This window comes from Nymphalis io, chromosome 23, assembly GCF_905147045.1.
Source record: "Nymphalis io chromosome 23, ilAglIoxx1.1, whole genome shotgun sequence".
NCBI lineage: Eukaryota > Metazoa > Arthropoda > Insecta > Lepidoptera > Nymphalidae > Nymphalis > Nymphalis io.
The window spans coordinates 9,487,991-9,511,501 of NC_065910.1; the positions used below are offsets into that span (position 1 = coordinate 9,487,991).

General features: G+C 35.6%; 1 protein-coding gene across 1 annotated transcript in view; it reads left to right on the forward strand.

The window, feature by feature from the left end:
• Positions 1-23,511, forward strand: part of LOC126777490 (S phase cyclin A-associated protein in the endoplasmic reticulum) — a 74,760-nt gene that overhangs the window by 41,395 nt on the left and 9,854 nt on the right. Inside the window, exons 17-18 of the mRNA XM_050500498.1 lie at positions 17,234-17,351; positions 17,821-18,012. Of these exons, the coding sequence (XP_050356455.1) occupies positions 17,234-17,351; positions 17,821-18,012 (310 nt within the window). The remainder of the gene's footprint in view (positions 1-17,233; positions 17,352-17,820; positions 18,013-23,511) is intronic.

The following is a 23,511-nucleotide window of genomic DNA, read 5'->3' on the forward strand; positions in this document are numbered from 1 at the left end:
TTTTTTTTTTTAATTATAGAATAGGAAGGAGGACGAGCATATGGGCCACCTGATGGTAAGTGGTCACCAAACGCCCTTAGACATTGGCATTGTAAGAAATGTCAACCATCGCTTATAGCCAATGCGCCACCAACCTTGGGAACTAAGATTTTATGTCCCTTGTGCCTGTAATTACACTGGCTCACTCACCCTTCAAACCGGAACACAACAATATCAAGTATTCTGGCTAGAACCAGCAATTAATTAATATTTCTATGTGTAATCGCGATAGCTTAGCGGATATGGGGACTGTATTAAGATGGATAGAAATGGGGTAACTCGAAATCGGGGCTCTTACTTGTGAAGCTTCTTTTTCTCAGGGAGCGCTCCCTTGGTCTTAGCATGCACTTGAAGAACACAAGCCATGGGATGGGTGATAGTATTGTGGGATAGGTAACACACACACAAGTCGCCGTTTTCCACACGAGAACTATACGTCATACGTCAAAATCAAATCATGGATAAGAAATGACGTTCTTATGCATTCCTACCTAAATTTTGTGAGGTGTTCTGCGTACGCGAGGTCCTAGTCCAAAATTAGATCCTTATTATATCCACGCGAAGTCAGACGGCTAGCTTAGTAGATTATAAAGGAATGTTTTATAGAATATGTTGGTTGTGGTAGGTATTTGCCATCTAACTATACGAGTAACCTGACATTATTCCCATACGTATTAAGAATCCGACTAAACTCGACAGCAAATAATATACTGCGGTAACTATCGTTTTTTTTTTTATTCAAGACTCAACGTTCGCAGTTCACATGTGACAGGTCGCGTGTCGTGGTGTCGCGGTATCCTCGAGGGTATTCGGTTCGATTACCGTCCCACGAGTCCTCGTGTCGTGTGCGGGTGATACGCGATGGATATGTTGTATACAGCTGCAATCGTTGTAACGTATTTTTTTATTGCGGTTTCTGATAATTTAATTTATTCTTTAAGTAATATTAAATTTAAAATGATTAAAGAAAGTTTTGACAGCAGAGAACAAATCTACAACCAGATTGGAATTTACTCAGCTTATAAAATAAATATAAGCGAAATATAACTGTCTGGCTGACTCATCACGAGATCTCCGAAAATACAAATCCGTTAGATTTTAAAATTTATCTTACGATTAGTTATTACTTTCGCGACGTAGACGCTAACTGAGAATGGATCTTGCAATCTTGAAATATTGTTGGATTAGCTGAAAAATCAACTAAATGAAAATAAAAACGCACCTAATACCATTATGTATTCTGCATAAAATCACAGACTAGTAAATAACATCCATTTAAACTTGTATAATATGTAATATGTAACTGAAGCATATCATGGTTTGTTTATTATAATAATATTTATATTACAATTAAGACTAAGTGAATTGTTTCACTTGCTGTAGAAATGTTAGAGGTTTAAAAGAACTACTCAAATTTAAAAGCAAATCTTTCTATCTTACATAATATAGTATTTCGTTCGTTAATATAGTCTTTGTTCAATTCATTCCATAACTAAAGTTAAAATTTAAATCTTAATCTGTTGGCAATAGAGCTCATAATAACTTATCATTAATCTGTATTTTTTTTCTGCCATCTCCAGTAATTAACATACACGTGCCGTATAATTATTATAATTGTTTACATTCGTAATTGGATTAGGGGTACGTTCAGTTTGTAAACGATTCTCGTAAACAAAATATTCGTCTTCGTGTGTGTCATCATTCGGTATGAAGATTGTGTTGGTCGGTATAGTTTTTAATATTCTTCGAAATTTAAACTTTGTAATGTTAAACAAACAAAAATATTTTACTTTGTTATATAATATAAGATTCATTAAATTACAATGTATTATTAATAACGTTACTTGTATTTGATACTACCTACGATATTCTTGGTGACGATAATTGACTGCCTCGTTGGTCTAGTGGTTTGTTATAAGGCCGCAGACCCGAAGGTCCTGGGTTCAATTCCCAGGTCGGGCCAATAAAAAGTTATTGGGTTTTTCCGTCAGAATATTCTCAGTAGCAGCCCGGAGTCTGGAAGTTCGAAGTGCCACGGAAAGCACGTAAAGCCGTTGGCCCTGCGCCTGAACTCTGTCCGGTCGTGTCGGATTGCGTTCCATCGGACTATGAGAGCTAAGGAAGAGAGAGTGCACCTGTGTTTGCGCACACATCGGTCTGGGGGACGTTTTTTTTAGTGGTAGGGTTTTGTGCGAGCCTGCCAAGCCTAGACAGGCATACATTGCATCACATATTGTACAGCTAAACAACACTGCTTAGTATTGTTGTGTTTTGAGTTTAAAGTAAGTAGGCCAAAGTTATTACGTGCACGAGTGATATATCTTCTTAGTTCCCAAGGTGGCTATAGTATTGTCGATGTAAGGGATGTTTATATATTTTTTCGTCTATACCGCAATGTTTGAAGACGAAAGTCTTCAACCAATGCGTCTTACCTGCCATGACATACGGTGCCGAAACGTGGACACTAACTGCGGGACTAGTCCACAAATTCAAAGTCGCTCAGCGTGCTATGGAGCGAGCTATGCTCGGAGTATCTTTGAAGGATAAGATCAGAAATGAGATTATCCGGAAAAGAACCGGAGTCACCGACATAGCTTGCAAAATTAGCAGGCTGAAGTGGCAGTGGGCTGGTCACGTATGTCGTAGGACCGATGGCCGTTGGAGCAGACGAGTCCTAGAGTGGAGACCGCGAATCGGCAAGCGCAGCGTAGGGCGCCCTCCAGCCAGGTGGACCGACGACCTTAAGAAGGTGGCGGGCACCAACTGGATGCGGAAGGCGGAGGACAGGGAGCTTTGGCGCACCTTGGGAGAGGCCTATGTTCAGCAGTGGACAACGATTGGCTGTTGATTGATTGATTGAAGGGATGTTTAATATTTCTTATAACGCTAATTTCTATTGGCCTATTATAATCAAAAAAGGTGACCTCTTAATATCCGTATAAACTTTACGAATATTGTTTTAATATTATTTTACTTTCTTTAATTATAATACATTACATTCCGTGCCCTAAACTATACTTACACTTACACGACAACATTTTAAAAGGCGGCGGTACAAAGGTACCACAGTAATGAGTGTCACAAATGCGTTTTCTCTGTATCCTCGCGGGGGCTCGGTCGGTTCTCGTCACAATGTGATTTTTGTGTACATTTTGTTGGTGAGTGCGCCCTCTTAACTGTTATTATAATATACATATATATTATAATATATATATAATATATATTTGATATATATATCGTTTTAAATTTGATGTTTATTTTTCTTTGTTTGTCTTGTTATTTTTATGTTAAACATTATTATTACTTGAATGTTTGAAGCTAAATATTGTAATGGTTAGATTTTTTGTTTCACTTTAACAAATTGATACGAACGTTTTATAATAATTATAAATGTTGTATATAACTGCAAAGGTAAATAACACAGTATATTAAGATGAAATGTATATTACAAGTGTTTTGTGATTAGTTGATTATCTTAATCAAAAGTAAATAAAATAATAAGGCTTTCTATTTTTGAGGGGCTGTTCTAAAGTGGATTAGTGCACCAGGCAAGGGACATCTTAGTTCCAAAGTCAATTTATGGTCAAGCTGTCCAATAATTAAAAAAAACCACGCAAATATTTACATTTATGACGTTAACGATATTGATTTATAATTTAAATCATTACTAATCTTTTCATAGTCGGTTAGATACGAGTTGAATATGATGCAAATAAACGCCCCGCCTCCATTGTCCGTACGTCTCAATCGACGTCCCGCGGCGCCCGCTGTGTTGTTGTGTCCACTAAATCTAATGCTTCTATTGTATGATTAACTTATATTTTACTTAATAATATAACATAGAGTGGATTAGAATTATCGTTTTATTGGAGGCCCGTTGCACCTGTATAAAATGTTGTATGTGCTTTGTGTATATAATAACAGTGGTCCACTAATTATTTAAACTGAATAAGAGCAACGTATTTCTATCAGTCGTTATAATCTATATATATATCAGTAACAGCCTGTTAATGTCCCACAGCTGGGCTAAGGCCTCCTCTCCCTTTTGAGGAGAAGGCTTGGAGCTTATTCCACCACGCTGCTCCAATGCGGGTTGGTGGAATACACATGTGACAGAATTTCAATGAAATTAGACACATGCAGGTTTCCTCACGATGTTTTCCTTCACCGTCAAGCACGAGATGAATTATAAACACAAATTAAGCACATAAACATTCAGTGGTGCTTGCCCGGGTTTGAACCCACGATCATCGGTTAAGATTCACGCGTTCTTACCACTGGGCCATCTCGGCTTTTTATATATATATAAAAGAATAATTGACTGATATATCAACGCATAACCCAAACTGTTACTGGGTCTAGCACCATGGAAATTTGCATAAGGGCTCCTTTTACACAGGAAAGGATTTTTTTAGCACTAATGAAGGATTTTCAGAAATGTAACCCCTGAGGTAGCTAAGTGATACAGGGATCAGTTTCTATAAAAATCCTTTATTTTTGAAGATAGATCTTTAGAAATTTGTGTTTAGCAATTCTGAATTATGACGCGAACGAAGCTGCAGGTGAAGCGCTAGTATTGTTGTTTACATTTGATTACCCAAAAAATTACCTTAAATTATAGAATTATCATTGTTGAACTGTAACATTATATTAAGATTTTTTTTTAATTTTTACTAATTGAATAATGATTACTAGACCAGGGAATAAGAAGATTTTTTATTCGAGAACAATATGATGGTTTTAATTTCAAAAGCGATTGGATAAAATAGGTAATATAACAATTATAAAAGTCATTCAATTTGTGTATCAAAATCAATAATATTTTAAATAATAAAAATTTCTACCTCGATTTGCATATAGTATGTAATCAAAACAAAATCTGTTCAATATATTAAAAGCCCTTGTACAGTAGGCGTGTGGGCAGCGCTCAGCGGGCGACGGGCAACGCCACGGGATGTCTATTTACGCTTTACGGATGAAATGATTATATAAGATTAGCTTCAATATTATGGATCAATTGTTAAAAGTAAATGACGACCAACTTATGGGTTTTTGTAAAAGCCACTAATTGTCCCACTGCTGGACAATAGCCTTCGATTTTCAGGAAAAGGCTTGGAGCTTATTCCACCCAGCTTTTGAATGTGAGTCGTTATAGTAATAATAATATCCTGGGACATTTTTCACACACGGCCATCTGATCCCAAATTAATCTTGTACAAAGCTTGTGCTATGGAAACCAGACAACTGATGTACTACATATACTACTTTTCTTTTTGTAAATACATACTTATATAGATAATTACACCCAGACTCAGGACAAACAGACATGTTCATGCACACAAATGTCTGTCCTGGGTGGTAATCGAACCCGCAGCCTTCGACGTGAAAAGGCAAGTATCTACCAACCACGCCAACCGGCTCGTCATCGTTACTTACTATATATAATAAACGTTTTACTTTTAATAATATAACAGTTTAACAATCGTTTTTATTTTAATTATAATTTTATGTACACACAATAATTTGCATGAATTAATTTCCAGTAGAAAAATCATCGCTCGACGTCTACGTCTAGCGTGCTTTAAGTAAAAATCAATCATTGTTATCATATTATTATTTCGCCCCCAATTGGGCTGACAAGTGTCGTTTCTCAGTCAACGTACACCACGTGACATTTCACACGGCTCTTAACATATTCCGTACCCCCTTGATTGAGTACGTATTGATAAATATTCAAATTGTTTTACATATAAGACGATAAATAATTAATTTGTAATAGAATTTGTTTTAATGTATTTTTTCTCGTGCATAGTGTTGCGATAGAACTGTATCCAAGTCGTCATCAGCCTGCAAACAAACGAAAGTATATTGTAAAAATATTATACTTAATTATATAATATAATATTTTCGGGGTGAGAACTCTGCATAACGCTAATATTAAAAAAAAATCAAATACATTTGGTTCTATGGCATCTTCAAATTTATCTTAGCTATCAGCTCAGTGTTTTTTTATATAGAATAGGAAGGCGGACGAGCATATAGGCCACCTGATGGTAAGTGGCCACCAACGCTCATAGATAATGGCATTGTAAGAAATGTTAACCATCGCTTACATCACCAATGCGCTACCAACCTTGGGAACTAAGATGTTATATCCCTTGTGCCTGTAATTACATGCCTGTAATGATTGCGGTAGAATATCTGATGAGTGGGTGGTACCTAGCCAGACGAGCTAGCACAAAGCTATACCACCAGTAGTGTATTTTACTATATATATATTAAATATGAAATAATACATTTTTCAATTTCAAATTTTCAATATTTCAATCAAATTAATAAGCGAACAAAGAGCAAAAGACAACAAAAAAATGGAATTCACGTACAATCAAGTACACGAGAACACCAAAAAACGCCCTCGTACAGCGTCGCATGTGTTCTCCGGGACATATGACGCGTAATCGAATGAAAACAATCGACTTTTTTGACCCTCGTAATCGAATCGGACAATCGAAAACAATCCAATACTCGAACTAGCGATTATCGCCGCGTCGCTAAGTACTCGCGACGTCGAGCTGGGGTGAACGCGACTGGGGTGTGCGAGCGGGACAGAGATATGCACTTAGTCGTACAGTAGACGGAGAGGGAAAAGCGCTTCAGAGTGGAGTAGTAGCGACAGATTGGCGCGCACATGTCGAGATGCGATGTGCTTTTTGCCAACTTTACGATAGGGATGGGTGCTTATGGGTTTACTGTTTTTATCGATAAGTTAGTGTAGGAATTTACGATAGATGATTTTCTAGTAAATATATTATAATTAATTTCAAGCGAGATAGCTAATTATTTCTCTTATTTGGTTTAATGCCTCAGTTTATGGAGACTTGAAAGTTAAGTTATGTTGAAATAAACAATAATATAAATCTATATAAAATGTATGCATATTTATTTTTATTCGTGTTGTGTTTCATTGACTGAACTGCAATATAACGCTTTATATTTCAATTCGATTCTTAAACCCACCACTACTGTCATAGACGCGACTCCGTGAAAGGGGAGCCGCGGGCCGAATGGCGGCACTTGTTTGTGCGATTTAATTTCATTTATCAACGCATTACTTACTCAGAGAGAATTACTTATACGGATTACTCGACTTTCTCCGCCCCTTTTTTCATATGTAAATATGTCACGTATTTTGAATTTGGAACACTATGAGCGGATTTCTTAATATATGTAAATTGAGATGTATGTTCATGTTGAAACATAATTTCAAATATTTTTTTAATTTACTTTTCTTTTTCAATGTAAATTGTATATATATATATATATATTTTATTGGACTATTTCATATTCACATTAGTTACCGTACCGTAACCGTAACAGCCTGTGAATGTCCCACTGCTGGGCTAAAGGCCTCCTCTCCTCTTTTTGAGGAGAAGGTCACATTAGTTGTAATATAGTTATTGCTGAAGCTGTGTAATGTTATTGTTATAATATTTACTTGGCTTATATTGCTATGTTCATTACAAAGTATTTTGTAGCGAGCTGTGTTTTAAAAAAGATTATATCAGGCGTGGTTTTTTTATCCTTAAATATTGTCAATTGTAACTTTATTCAATGGTCAAATGAATATTCTAAATAAGTTTAAGAAGTATAACAACTGGCATCTCTTGCCATATATAATAATACATTTTTTTTCCCAGACGATTATTTATTTTATTTTAATATATTAGTTTTTCAATCCGTTTCATCGTTTGACGCACAAATTACTGAACAATCGTGTAGACGATTAAATTGTTTTTTTTTTTTATTAAATATTTTAAATTCAACTATTTAGGCTTCTACAACAAGTCCTTACTAATATTGTTAAAGCGAAAATTAATTTGTTTACTTGTTTGTATGTTACGCTTACCTGTCTACTCACCTCAACCGATCAACATGTATTTTTTTAATGGACATGGGGTATCTAACAAGTCGGAAACTAATAATAATAATAATATCCTGAGACATTTTTCACACACGGCCATCTGATCCCAAATTAAGCTTGTACAGAGTTTGTACTATGGAAACAAGACAACTGATATACTACATATACTAATTTTCTTTTGTAAATACATACTTTTATAGATAATTACACCCAGACTCAGGACAAACAGACAGGTTCATGCACACAAATGTCTGTCCTGGGTGGGAATCGAACCCACAACTTTCGGCGTGAAGAGGCAAGTAAAAATATTGCCTACATATCATTATTCAGTTTTCTACTACTTACAATGAGTATTTATTGCTCATAATTATATTTATCAATGAAACTCATTCTATTGTATTTATATAACAAAACAAACTTGCGAGTTTATTTTAAAACCCAAACCCCCTCTCGAATTGAAATTTTATATTCGAAAAGGGACAATGAATTTGTTTAGATTACATTTGCATTTTATATTTGCGTTTATTAAAGTGAAATAAATTCTGATGTCTCAATGTATGTGCCGCTGTCACGCCTCGTACGGTCGTTATTTCATACGAACGAATGATTTTTATGGGCATTTATGGGTTCGTGTAATGATTTGAACACCTGTTGCGTTGCGTTGTGATTTTTTCGTGTGTAATCTATCGGAAGGTCAATAAATACGATCAACATGGTCTATTAAATATGTTCCTAAGTATAAAAAATTTATTGCTTTTGCTAACTAAGTAAATTTTAACTTAAAAAAACATATTGAATATATGTTTCGTTTTACAATTTAGAAAATAAATATGAAAATATATAATATAACATTCTTTGCAAAACACTTTTAAAGGTATATACAACATACATATATGTATTATATTAAATATAATTTTGTATCATAATATAAAAATACTTTAAAAATACATTATATACAAATTAGGTTATCCAATAAAATAGCTGTAACGTTAAAAAGGAACTAAATATTCCTCAATCAATATATATCAATCAACAGCCAATCGTTGTCCACTGCTGAACATAGGCCTCTCCCAAGGTCCGCCAAAGCTCCCTGTCCTCCGCCTTCCGCATCCAGTTGGTGCCCGCCACCTTCTTAAGGTCGTCGGTCCACCTGGCTGGAGGGTGCCCTGCGCGCGCTTGCCGATTCGCGGTCTCCACTCTATAATTATAATATTCCTAAACGCTCTTTATTACTCTTTATTATAAATATTTCTACAGCTGTTAAACGCTAATAACAATATCAAATCAAACGTCACAACGATATATCGGGACATGCATGCGCGTCCCGTATTGGTCCCGCTTGATATAAATCGTCCCGTGAAATTAACATACCTTCCGCACTTAAGATGCCACAACAATCTCGAAGCGTCCATTTTACTCTGACCCACCCGGCTCATACATTAAGCTCATCATTTTGGTTACATTGGTATTGGGTCTCGTTTAAAATTAATTCGTGTAAAGTATAATAATTATCTTTCAACTTTTGTTTAGATTTTTTTTTTAAATAGTTACTTTATAGTGTATTTTTTTATTGTATTATGTATGTAGACTGGCAAGTAGGCCACTTGATGGTAAGTGGTCACCAACGCCCATAGACATTGGTATGAAATATTAACCATCCTTTACATAGTCTATCAATCTTGGAAACTAAGCAAGCGGAGTGGATGGTATATACCCAGACGAGCTTACCACCTGAATAATAAAAAAAACGTATACATTTATATAAATATAAAGAAGACTATTGATTTAATAGTATTTCATAGAAAAAATTGTAATCCACGTGGAATTTACTCAAAATTTGTAAAATATATATTTTTGTAATACAGTAACAGCCTGTTAATGTCCCTTTACTGGGCTAAGGCCACCTCTCCCTTTTCAGGAGAAGGTTTGGAGCTTATTCCATCACGCTGCTCCAATGCGAGTTGGTAGAATACACATGTGGTATAATTTCAATGAAATTAAACACATGCAGGTTTCCTCACGATGTTTTCCTTCACCGTCAAGCACGAGATGAATTATAATCACAAAATAAGCACATGAAAATTCAGTGGTGCTTGCTTGTTAAGATTCACGCGTTCTAACCACTAGGCCATCTCGGCTTATATTTTTGTAATAATTTATCTAATTGTTATACGTGTCATTAGAAATGCTCTTAATGACACAAGAAGTTCGCCTAAAAATGTTGAAATTCAAACACCAGTCACATACGGTCGTGTTATATTAAAACATATCGAACGAGACACGGCTCTATAATGGATGAGCGTAATTCACCTCGCAAAGGCGCCGAAACTCAACGGCCACGTTTATCTAACTGAAATTAAGAACGAAAACATCTTAAACTTGCTATAAATTTTTGTAGACGAACGCTAGTTCAGTGTTGCCAGTTGCATTATTTTCTTCTTCCACTTTTTTTCCGTTTTTCAAGTTTTTATATTTAATTTATCATATTTTTTTTTAAGAAATTTTATTTTATGTTTAAACAGACGTTATGATTTTTAGTATAATTTAGGGAGTAATATATTAAGAGGATATCCTATAATAGCTTTTTTTTTTAATTTTTTTATTCGTATTTGGTCTAAAATTATTTATAAATATTGACAAAGAATTTTACAATAATTTTAATAATTCAATTTAAATTTAAAAAAAATGTAATTGATCTAAATTTGGGTATTTTTTTCCAGTCGGTTAACACTCGATGCGCAGGCGCCGCCTGTTTAGTTCGCCTTCCATTAGCGCGTTTGAATTTAGAACGTGCCCCGATTGGGCGACGTGGGCCATTAATCATTGGCGCCTGCTTTGAAATATATTTTACCATTATTTTGTTCGGATTTAATGCAACATTGCGATTGCGATGATAAAAATAAACGGAACGTAACAATATGTAACTTTTTGCTTATGTATGTTTTGAAAATAAATTCATCAACCAATCGTTTTAGTTTTTGTTATAATATTGGAAGCAGCTAACAATTATGTCACATAACTTTGAAAAGACTCCTCAATTACTTTTAGTAAGGAGAACATCTTATCCGTAACAGCCTGTGAATGTCCCACTGCTGGGCTAAAGGCCTCCTCTCTCTTTTTCCACCACGCTGCTCCAGTGCGGGTTGGTGGAATACACATGTGGCAGAATTTCAGTGAAATTACACACATGCAGGTTTCCCCACGATGTTTTCCTTCACCGTAAAGCACGAGTTGAATTATAATCACAAATTAAGCGCATGAAAATTCAGTGGTGCTTGCCCGGGTTTGAACCCACGATCATCGGTTAAGATTCACGCGTTCTTACCACTGGGCCATCTCGGCTTTTTTTATCATTTATAATAATTAAGTAATTTGTGACTATTATAACATACTTTCGTCCGCTGTGTGTATGCGCAAATACAGGGACACTACTTTTCTCTTGAGGATATAGTTTGTTGTGATGGGAAATCCATAAAAATCGAAAGGTCAGGGATTGAAGTCCAGCGGCTTTGTGTGCTTTCCGAGGCACGGGTGTGTAACACTACCAGCTTCTTGAATTCTGTGACATAAGCACCTGACCAAGCAAAGTAATAAGTATACGACATATAATTGTAGAAGGTATTTGTTTAAAATGGTTTGATGATTATAAGCCGAAGATTAATTTATGCGTAAATTGTTTATTCCGTGTAAATTTAATCAGTTTTGAATCCGCGAACTTTGGGTCCTTCCAGTGGACTTCTTTTTTTTTTCATAACTAGTAATCCGGATTTCAGATGAATCCTTCTAAGAGTAAATAGAATAATATCCGGTTAAAAGTTAATACATACCTCTACTTTAGAATCTCAATATTTCTAAATGGAAGGGATGCATAGTTTTGATACGTTAACGGATTATAACTTACTATTCTAACTTATTATTTTTTTTGATAAAAACTAGTATGAAAAATTTTAAATAAACGAGAGCACTTAAAATAAGACACTAAAAACTTTTCGGCTTTTTAAAAAACGAAATACCAACATGGCGCCGTTCGAGCGCCGGGAATTCGAAATTGGAATTACAAACTCGCTTTCCCGATTGGTCACTCAGGCATAATGTGGTCAGCTACAAAAATATATGTTCTGATCATTGTTTATATTGAACTCTATATAAAGGGTATACAAGGGTTAATGTGAATGTATTTATTATTTTGTCGGTATTTTCGAGACACGATTACACTGGACCTCCTCACCGAGTGGCGTGTTAAGATAGTGTTATCTTAAATATTTCTTGCCTGGAATCCATCGGTCCAACGTCGTTTCGGATATACGGAATTATAAATTTATATGGAATGCCCTGTAATATGTACGCGAACTGTTTTGAAAAGTCAATTAAAAAAAAAAAACAAAAACAAATATTCGCTAAGCTTATAAGCAAAGATCAAAAGATCCTTACTAATATTATAAACGCGAAAGTGAGTTTATTTGTTACGTCTTAAATAATGATCAACGTGAAATTTTAGATACGTGTTGTCAGGTACAGAGAAGCATAGATTACCCCTAACACCTGACATCCTCCTTATACGTCACGAATATAATACGTCTATAACATGCATCAACGCCATTTTATCATATATATACAATATCCTACTTTTATTACAGTACAGTAACAGCCTGTAAATGTCCCACTGCTGGGCTAAGGCCTCCTCTCCCTTTTTTTTTGAGGAGAAGGTTTGGAGCTTATTCCACCACGCTGCTCCAGTGCGGGTTGCTAGAATACACATGTGGCAGAATTTCGATGAAATTAGACACATGCAGGTTTCCTCACGATGTTTTCCTTCACCGAAAAGCACGAGATGAATTATAAACAGAAATTAAGCACATGTAAATTCAGAGGTGCTTGCCCGGGTTTGAACCCACGTTCATCGGTTAAGATTCACGCGTTCTTACCACTGGGCCATCTCGACTTACTACTTTATTAATGTATATTTAATTACAATTTTTTGACTTCTAACAAATAAACATAATATGTGATGCCTGGGTAGGTAGCACTACTAGACGGGCTTGCACAAAGTCATAACACCAAGTCAAATAGAATGAATAATCGTAATAGCTTACGCTGTGTAAGCAGCAGTACTTAGTATTGTCGTGTTTCAGTTGGAAGGGAGAATGAGCCAGTAATAAAGAGAACAAGTTATATTACATCTTAGTTCCGAAGGTTGGTGGTGCATGGGTGATGTAAGAAATGGTTTACTGGTGGTAGAGCTTTGTGCGAGCTCGTCTGGGTAGGTACCACCCACTCATCAGATATTCTACCGCAAAACAGCAGTACTTGGTATTGTTGTGTTCCGGTTACAAGAGACATAACATCTTAGTTCCCAAGGTTGGTGGCGCATTGGTGATGTAAGCGATGGTTAACATTTCTTACAATGCCAATGTCTAAGGGCGTTGGTGACCACTTACCATCAGGTGGCCCATATGCACGTCCGCCTTACTTTATTATAAAAAAAAAAAATGCGCACCGAGCGGACATGATGGTTTTTCGTGATCGTCTATCTCGCCGAGTTTCTTTAGCCAGTTCTTCTCAGATCTGAGGTGTTTATTTCCGAACGGCTGGTAGATTTATGACAATCACTAATTAAGTGTAACGCTTCTATATTGAATAAAGATTTTGGATTTTGACGTACTGGTATTAAAAGAAATATTAACCATCCCTTACATCGCTTATGCACCTTATTATGCGCTACGCTTATGCTTGGGAACTAAGATGTTAAATACCCTAGTGCAGTAGTTACACTGGCTCACTCCGCGTTCAAAACGGAGTAAAACGATATTAAGTACTGCTATTTTGCGAGAGTATATCCGATGTATGAGTCGAGCTTACACAAGACCACAGTTTTCTTAATTTATATATATATATCATTTTACCCACTTAGTGATCGATTTAACGAGCTGTTTTAAGTTCCGTGTTCGCTTTGGATGTTTGTCTCGTTATTGTTATTTGTTGATTTATAAATTTCAAAAAATGATTAAAGTTGTGATTAATTGGCGAGAACATTATTTTCTACTAGATTTTTTTTAGGAAAACTCATCTATACTAATATACTAGTTAAATGCGAATGTAACTCTGTCTGCTTCTGGGTCAAACCATTAACCTTTTGTTGAAATTTGGCTTCGGCGAAGCGGGTCAGCGAAGGCCCTCTCGTCGCGCTCCCGCTCCGCTGCCTCCTTCTGCGACATGACATTTTCGCAGAAGGAGGCCGTCTCCAATTAGCACCTCTCGCTACCAAGCATGGCGTTTATCACACTCGGCACTGAGAGGTCTCCGTCGACTAAGGCCACCTGGGAAAGGCGCTGAGGCCCTCAAGCGGCACACTCCATCAGAGTGCGAGGGCGCACCACACTCATGGCAGTGTGTCACCTTCCGCCTCACTATCCGGTGCAGGTACTTACCGAAGCAGTCGTTTCCGGTAAGTACCTGTACTTACCGGACACGATTGGACGCAGACGTCAGCCTGAATGTGAGAGTGCCCTGACTCCGTTCCACCCAGTGACTCAAGTGGGGGTGGACCGCCTCCACTCGCTAGGCTTGCCGAGGGGGACCTCATTCTTTCTCTAATAAGACTTGCTCACATAACAAAAAAAAAAAAACATCTATGCAAAGTTTAACATTTGCTGGTAGAATAATTGACGGATGGTGGTTCAAATGTATCAGCACAAAGTTCACCATTGAAAAAATATCAAACAGTAAAGCTATTCTAAAGTGAATTCATAAAGTCACTTCATTACTCACGCATGAAATGTTGACAACCTACTTTTGGTGATATACTATTTTGATGCCCGTATTTGTGAAATGTTATAATTATTATGATGATGTGATGTTTTCTGCGGGGAGTTTCAATTTTTCTCTTACAGAATAGCCTTACAGTTTAGTAATAATAAAATATATCTACCAAATTTATCAAGAAATATCCTAAAATTAGACGCATCGGTTCCATCTTACTCAGTCAACAGAATAATATTATCTGAATTATAATTTAGTTTTGCAGTATCGTGCTTTTGTTAAACAAACGATCTTAACTCAACGGTACCATTATAATGAACTTGGCATCGCATTCGCAAAGTAAACCTTAAGTTTAACATAATAAGGGTCATAATATTAAGTACGTCGTGTTCAAATATTAGCCGAGTTATAATTGGATTCGCAAGGGTTTGAATGATGTTGCAGCGATTTTTTTATTTGCAAATCGTTTTGATACTTGGATATGGTGTCTTAGTCTTTATGTTTACTAATAATTAAATTTAAAGCTCATGTTTTACTGGTGGTAGAGCTTTGTGCGAGCTCGTCTGGTTAGGTACCACCCACTCATATATATTCTATTCTATATATATTCTACCGCAAAACAGCAGTACTTGGTATTGTTGTGTTCCGGTTTTAAGGGTGAGCCAGTGTGTAATTACAGGCACAAGAGACATAACATCTTAATTCCCAAGGTTTGTGGCACATTGGTGATGTAAGCGAAGGTTAACATTGCTTACAATGCCAATGTATTTGGGCGCTGGTGAGCACTTACCATCAGGTGGCCCATATGCTCGTCCACCTTCCTATTCTAAAAAAAAATGTTAAAGAAATGGCAATGAATACGGTAAATTATTTTGGAGTTTCCAGTTAGTATTCGTTGATTATGAAAATCATCAAGATACATAGATTTAATTGTGTATTATTACATGTATATCATTAATAAAAAAGAGTAACTACTCTTGCATCTTGTCGGTTCTTCTCGGTAGAATCTGTCATATTCAATTTCATCGTATAACATGACGATTTAAGTGCAAATTTTTTTGTAATTACAACATTTAGATTTTATACGATACACGTACTCACCAATCCGACTTACGGATTTAAACATTACATGAGTGAGATACGAAGTGAGTGAGTTCTAATACAATAGCACTGCAACACACAAGTATTATGTTTTTTATATATTGTCAATTTTTATATCGGTAACTTTAAACCGCAATGATGAGCTCCATTTTTTTTCCGATCGCTACAGAAGCAAGCTGTAAATAGTAGAGCGCGTTTTGTGGATTGAACTAACTATATTATAATAAAATAAATAATATTTATAAGTAAATAATATATATGTATGTATTGACAGGAAATATAAAGTATATACGTAAATAATGTTTACGTAAAAATTTAAACACACTTAAAATTTGAATAATATTACATACCATAATATTGTGGCTCTCTCCTCTGTTTTGTTTGAGCGGTCGTCAACACAGCGATGTTTGTTTTTCATTCGGATTTGCTCGCTTCGGTTAAGGGTGCTTATGTTTAAATACTAAACTGAAATGCTACGTAAAAACGAAAAGAGCTAAGACGGTGCAGTGGTGACATGTTATTCATTTTATTTTATCCTCATAGATTGTTTTTTGTAATTTTAATTTCCAAAAAATAATCTATGTTGTAAACAATACACATGTCTGTGAGCAATTCTTATAAAGAGTCTACATATTATCTACTTTATAAATTACTCTTTCGAAATTTATTTAGTATTTCGTACCTTAAATAATAAATCAATTAGAGAGATGAATGTTCGTTATCGCAATGATTTATTGTAGATCAATGCTTTATAAAATGTATAAGAAATTTAGACGCACAAAATCTTAATCTGTGTATAAATTATATTATTATACCTATGTATGTTTGTATAAAAGTAGATTTTGAAAAAACTGTAACTATGGTCTAGTGATTAGTTGGTATACCAGATCCCGAGGTCCTGGGTTCAAATCGCGTGTCGGTACTTAGTGGTACGCCTCGGAAAGCGCATATAGTCGTTGGTCGCAAACCAACGACTATTTGCATATTGGCCTGCGCCTTAACTCTTTCCGGTCGTGGCGGATCATCGTCAATCTGATTATAAGAATTTGAGATTTGGGAGTGGACGGTTGGATAGGCTTCGTTGAGAATAGTCCGGACATCGTACATGTTACGTAACATATTTTATTAGTCATAGTAGGTATAGACACGTACATGCGTGTACTGCATTGTATGTATAAACTGGGTCACAGGACTTTGTACGTCCGCCTGATTTTTGTCCTTCATATACTCTATGACTAGTAAAATTTATTAAGTGTGATCACAAACGGCATGATGCTCTCTACACCGCCGCTCTTTACTCACTTGTGTGTGGCGTTTTACACATACAAATATTATTATAACATATTTATATTCTTTTTTTTTAATTTTTGTCTTATATTTCTGTGCGAAGTCTAAAGGTATGTTTCTTTTCAGCTACCTCTGCCTCAGCGGTTGCATAACCCGCGCGGAAAAGGCGGGAGAAGCTCGCGAGAGTATCCAGACGTTGCTCACGGTCAGCGCTGACCTTTGCCATCCTTACTTGCCAGATATTGTGAGTATTTCATATATATCCTATTAAATGTGATATTGCATCAGCACAGACGAATTTACAAATATGCTGCTTAATAGGTTTTGTAAATATATTCATCAACGTCCCGTTTTAGTTTTAGCGTTAATTATAAATCAAAATCAAACTTTTACAAGTACTTAAGAATCGTCAAGCGCTACCATTGGAAAGGTAAGGGATGGCTGATATCATACAATGCTAGTGCCTATGGGCGGTTGGACTTACTATCAGCCTATTAGCTCGTTTGCACTATTCTATATATATGTTTAGATATATCATGTTATATATTATATCATGTTTGTTTCTCTTTGTTTTTAGTATTTATAGAAAGGTTCCTTTCTATGTATCAATGATTATAACTCATTTTACACGGACCTTATTGCTATTGAGTTTTATCGTCAAAGATTTAGTTTGATGATGAAAATAAAAAACTGGAATAATTTGTTGTCGACAGGGTGCCGAACGGACGTACGCGAAGCAGGCACTTCGTACCGCTCTCGGGAAAAGCGTATGCGGCTCCCGAGCTGAATTCTGCATGCTCTTCGCTAAGGGGGCGTCTCTAGGACAATGCGGGGACTTCGTACGAGCTGCAAGGACGGCTCACCTGCTACGAGCTATCGCTGAGATGGATCATCAGATTGTGCAGGTGAGACGACTAAACTTTTTTTACTTTTTTATAGTATAGGTAGGCGGATGAGCATATGGGCCACCTGATGGTAAGTGGTCATCAACGCCCATAGACATTGGGATTGTAAGAAATGTTAACTATCGCTTACATCGTCAATGCGCCACCAACCTTGGGAACTAAGATGTTATGTCCCTTGTGTCTGTAAGTACACTGGCTCACTCACCCTTCAAACTGGTATACAACAATAGCAAGTACTGCTGTTTTGCGGTAGAATACCCAGACGAGCTTGCACAAAGCCCTTCCACCAGTGTGATTGCTAAAACTTTAACTTAACGCGCACACACACACACACACACACACACACACGAGGAACAGTTTCAAGTATGTTCAAACCGTGTTCTCCGTCCAGAATAGGCATTCGTGCTCGCATCAATACTTGCGCGTGCGAAACTTCTCGTTGCGTACATGTAAACGCGTTCACACTCGCCCCGTTACAGAAGTAGAGTTATATATATATATATGTATACTTACCCCAAAGGTATAGAGTCGAGGAATGTATGAGAATTTAGAACCTCATATTTCGGCGTCAATGAAAGTGAAATTGTTTTCGTCTACTATTTGGCGAACAAAACTTAAAGGGGCAATTAACTTTAAGCATGAGTGTGGAGAGAGACTTGCTGTCAACATTATAGATATATTTAAATATAAAACAAAACCATTAATGTATTTAGCAAATAAGAATAAAAACTACCCTCTTTATATCCATTGATTGGTAATTTTTGTATCATTAATTGCTAATTAAAACAAAAGATAACCGAACGTCAGGTCACTCGTTCTGTTTAAACGGTATCTCGTTACCATAGTATTTGTACAGACTCCTTAATTAACCGGAGTATCAATGCTGGATGTGTGCTCAGCAAACAGGGGGTCCGGTTACAGCGGGATGTAATGTGTGGGCTTTGGGATCTCAATGATACTAAGGGTGACTTGCTCGTGTATGGAGAAGTCTATTTATGGAACGTTTTCTTAAAAATGTTGCGAGTTTAAATATATTTTTTTAACGTCTGTTGTTCTAAATTGATTTTAATTATTATTATTTTAAGATTTAAGTTTTTCGTCGAAATTTGGTCTTAGGACCAAATTTGAAATTTGGTTGGAAATTTGGTGCGTCTCCAGTAATCGTAAATATATATTTTCAAAAAAAAAACTTATCAATTACTATATTTCATTATTATCGTTGATTTATGATTTATTTTTCATTTGTTTTATTAATATATTTAATTGTCCATCTTATTTATACATAATGTATTACGAAAGTTACTCTGTTACGATTCGGTGTCCCACGACAGTTGTACGCGATTTAATTTGCGTTTCGTTTGTGTTATATTACTTACGTTTGTTTTTAATTATCTGTAAGTATTTATTGTATTGTAAATCTTATCCATATTGACCAAACTGCTAGCCATCAGTCTCGGGTGAATTGTCGTGTTTGTCTGTTTGACCACGACTACTGTCTTACGAGAATATATTAGTGTTGAGACGCTCGGAGACTAGACAACTACGAACCGAGAGAACGAAACGAGAATTTGGAGTTTGTCAACTGTGTGAATTGCTATGTACATGTTTATAGTAAGTTAAATGTTTTATATAGAACATTTACTTTTTTTTTCTTTTTCGTTTTAACAGGGGGGGGGGTGTTATGTACCCTATGTCTATTTCCGTAGCCATGACTACGTAGAAGATCGGAGTTAAAGCGTTACAAACGAACGTGTAAACAAACTCACTCGCATCTATGATATTAGTTAACATTTTGTATTATTTAGAGCCGAGATGGCGATTGGTTTGAACACTTGGATTTTAACCTGAGATTGCGAGTACTAATTTGTACTACGTAAATTTTTCATATACTTTATTTATTTGTGTTCGTATTTAAAGTGTAGAAGGAAAATATCGTTAGGTAACTTCCATGTATGCTCATTTACATATATAAATTTTCCAGGGTATTCCAGGGTATGTAGCTTCACGCCACGATCGTATGGAGTGGAACAATTAATATAAACGTCAATTAGATTAATTGACGTAAGCTAACTGTAGGCGAGCATACATTATATGTATGAAGTAGCCGTAGTATCCAGTAGAAGTGAAGTAGCCTATTAGAAGTAATATATCTTATAAAATTAAATGAGCAATTCTTGAATATATATAAAATTATTTTGTATATCAATGAAAGAATTCAATGAAACGGCTCTAACTATTTGGCTGAAATTAGTATTTAAATAAAGTTTTGCTTTATGTAAGTCTAGAAGTAGAAGTGTTTTGGAACATTTTATTTTCCGATTAGAGCGCCAATTTTTAAACTGTTGAAATATTTTTAACTATTGACTTTGAACATATCGTTAAAATCGGAGGAGGTTTGTCCGACTCCGAGATAAAAGTGGAGAATTCCTCCACTAGTATTTGTTGAAAGAAACTGGAGGCTGTGAGTGAGCAGGATTTGTAAACGAAAATTAAGCACATGAAAATTCATTGGTGCTTTGGCAATACCAGGGTTTGAACCTCGGTTCTTCTAGGCAGAATCTACGTTCTCCGAAGGCAGGTTTATATTTAATACTTATAATCTTTTAAAATCACGGTTCAAAACGGTTTCTAAAAGCCTACTTAATGAATGATGTCAATTTTGAAATTGAAGGAGTCTCTTTATTAGAATCTTATCGAAGATTCTCTCCTCATCGACTCTGAAATAACAATCAATTCACTATCAAGAAAATTGATAAAAGGCAAATTCTATCGAAATCCCGATCCTTGTAACGAAGTTAGGTTGGCTCAATCAATTTAAAACCGCAGCGGCTACAGACAAGGAGCCAATTTATCATCTGTTCACCGAACCGTGGCGTTGTGGTGGATGGTGACGTGCCGTGTGCGGACATCGATATTATCGACTGTTTTTATTTATGACGATATACGCAAGGCTGGCAGCGGTTGGAGATTGAGAGCTGAAGAACGGGCCATTGGAGAGACCTATGTCCAGCAGTGGACGAGAAAAGGATGATGTTGATTTTTATTTACATTAAAAGGTAAAAATAAATTAGTTAAAAATAAATAAGTTGTTTAAAAATTTCAATACTGTCATCGCTCAAAATATTCAATACCTATAAATACCCTTTATAATAATATAATAGAGATTGAAAAGTCAAACTCAAATATTATATTTTTTAAATCTTTATCTTTAATTTGTGATTTTTTTTTATATACGTATATAACAATAGATCTATATAGGTTTAGAAACAGTCTTAAAATAAAATAATACTAATAAAAGCGTAATCTGTTCCTTAATTTTATGTATTAATATATAATAGTCATATAGTAAAAAGTATTTACCGTAGCTTTGAAATTATATTATTTCAGAATCTGCGAGGAGGATATATTTCGGCTCGTTAGTTTATCGATATTTTCAATTGTAAACGCAACTCTACACGTTGTACATAACGTTTGCGGAGCCCATCGCAAATATATTACGTGGCGATACTGTTTACAGAACTACCGGGTCCGGTGCGGGTTCGCTTCGGGCTTGTGTAACTTATATAAATTCTATTAGCCTTCTATTTCGATTTGTATATACTTTGTTATTGGTTAAAATATATTGGCGATGTAATGGGATGGTTTATATTTCTTAGTGCTGATATCAACGAGCAGTGGTGACCATTAAACATCAGGTGGCGCACTCGCCCGACCAATTTTATTTGAAAAAGTAAAAATTTCTATTTAGAAATCATCGTGAAAATATCAAACGTTACTCGATTGCAAAAAAAGCAGCTCCAACCATTCGACGGTGGACATATTGTGACAGATGTCACTCGAACGTCAAAGTTAAGGTAACTGTGACATGAATAGTGGAGCGAGCCGTAATCGATAACATAGTGATGTACATTAACCGATAATATTAGCGAAATGTAACTTTTAAATTATTATTGATATAAAAAAAAAACTTTTTGGGATTCTTTTTTAGAAATATGTGGGAAATATAACTTTCAAATTATATACATAAAATAATATATAAATATTCTTTATTGAAACAATAAAGACATTTTTTCATATGCAAATATTTTTGGCATATTTACTTGTAATTATTAATAATATTCAAGCGTATGGTTTCTTTAAAAAACGTATGTGAAGTTTCGTGATATTTATTTATAATTTAATGGTGAAATAGACACATATTCACGATGAAGAAAAATTAAAAAAAAAACGTAATATGCAAGCATATAAAGATACTCCATCACCGTGCTCCAATGCGGGTTGGTGGATACACAAGTGGAAGATTTTTATCTGATACATACATCTTTCCTTACGATGTTTTTCCTGCGAGATGAATTATAAAAACAAATTAAGAACATGAATATTAAATGGTGCATGCCCGGGTTCGAATCCACATTTTCCAGTTAACATTCACGTGTTCTAGCTCACTAAGCCACGTCGGCTCTTTACAAAGTATATGCTGTATTAAATAATAATAATGTATAAGCTACATACATTTCAGAACTGCATTGTCGTCAGCCGTCCGTCGGTTTAACCCTAACTAGTGGTCCGTGAACGATGATGACACGTGAAGTATGATTGAGGAATGATATTCCATTAGAAATAATTGCAAATTAACAGAAGGGGTTCATTTCATATACAATACTAGTTAATCGTCCTAGCTTCGCACAGTTACATAGGAAAATAATGTATCTTGGATAGGATTTGTATAAAATCCGTTCTAAGTGAGCTTCTTTTTTTTATAGAATAGGAAGGTGGACGAGCATATGGGCCACCTGATGGTAAGTGGTCACCAAACGCCCTTAGACATTGGCATTTTAAGAAATGTCAACCATCGCTTATAGCCAATGCGCCACCAACCTTGGGAACTAAGATTTTATGTCCCTTGTGCCTGTAATTACACTGGCTCACTCACCCTTCAAACCGGAACACAACAATATCAAGTATTGCTGTTTTGCGGTAGAATATCTGATGAGTGGGTGGTACCTACCCAGACGAGCTTGCACAAAGCCCTACAACCAGTCTACGTCGTTCGTTCTTCGTCGTTTCGTTCGTCGTCAGTTCTACGTCGGGGAAGAAGAAACTGAAAAAAATTCAAGTCAATCGGGTGGATAGTTTAGGAGATCTTGTGATTAGTGATATTTTGCTTTTATATATAAAAGATTGAAAATGTATAGAGTGATAACGTTTTCTATTCATGCTAATATTATATAATATGTCTTATATATAACTCAATAGATATAATATGTGAATTTTTATTGAACACTGCTCATTCTAATTGAAGCAATACCAGTTATTAGAAGAAGTTACGTTCGGAAAATGATCTAACGCTATACCACTTGGTGGCGCATGGCTTTATAGAAGCCCGTCTTGGTAGGTACCAACCACTTATAACATATTCTACCGCCAAACATACTACTTGGTATTGTTATAGTCGAGTTTGAGGTGATTGAGCCAGTGTAACTACAGGCATAAGGTGCT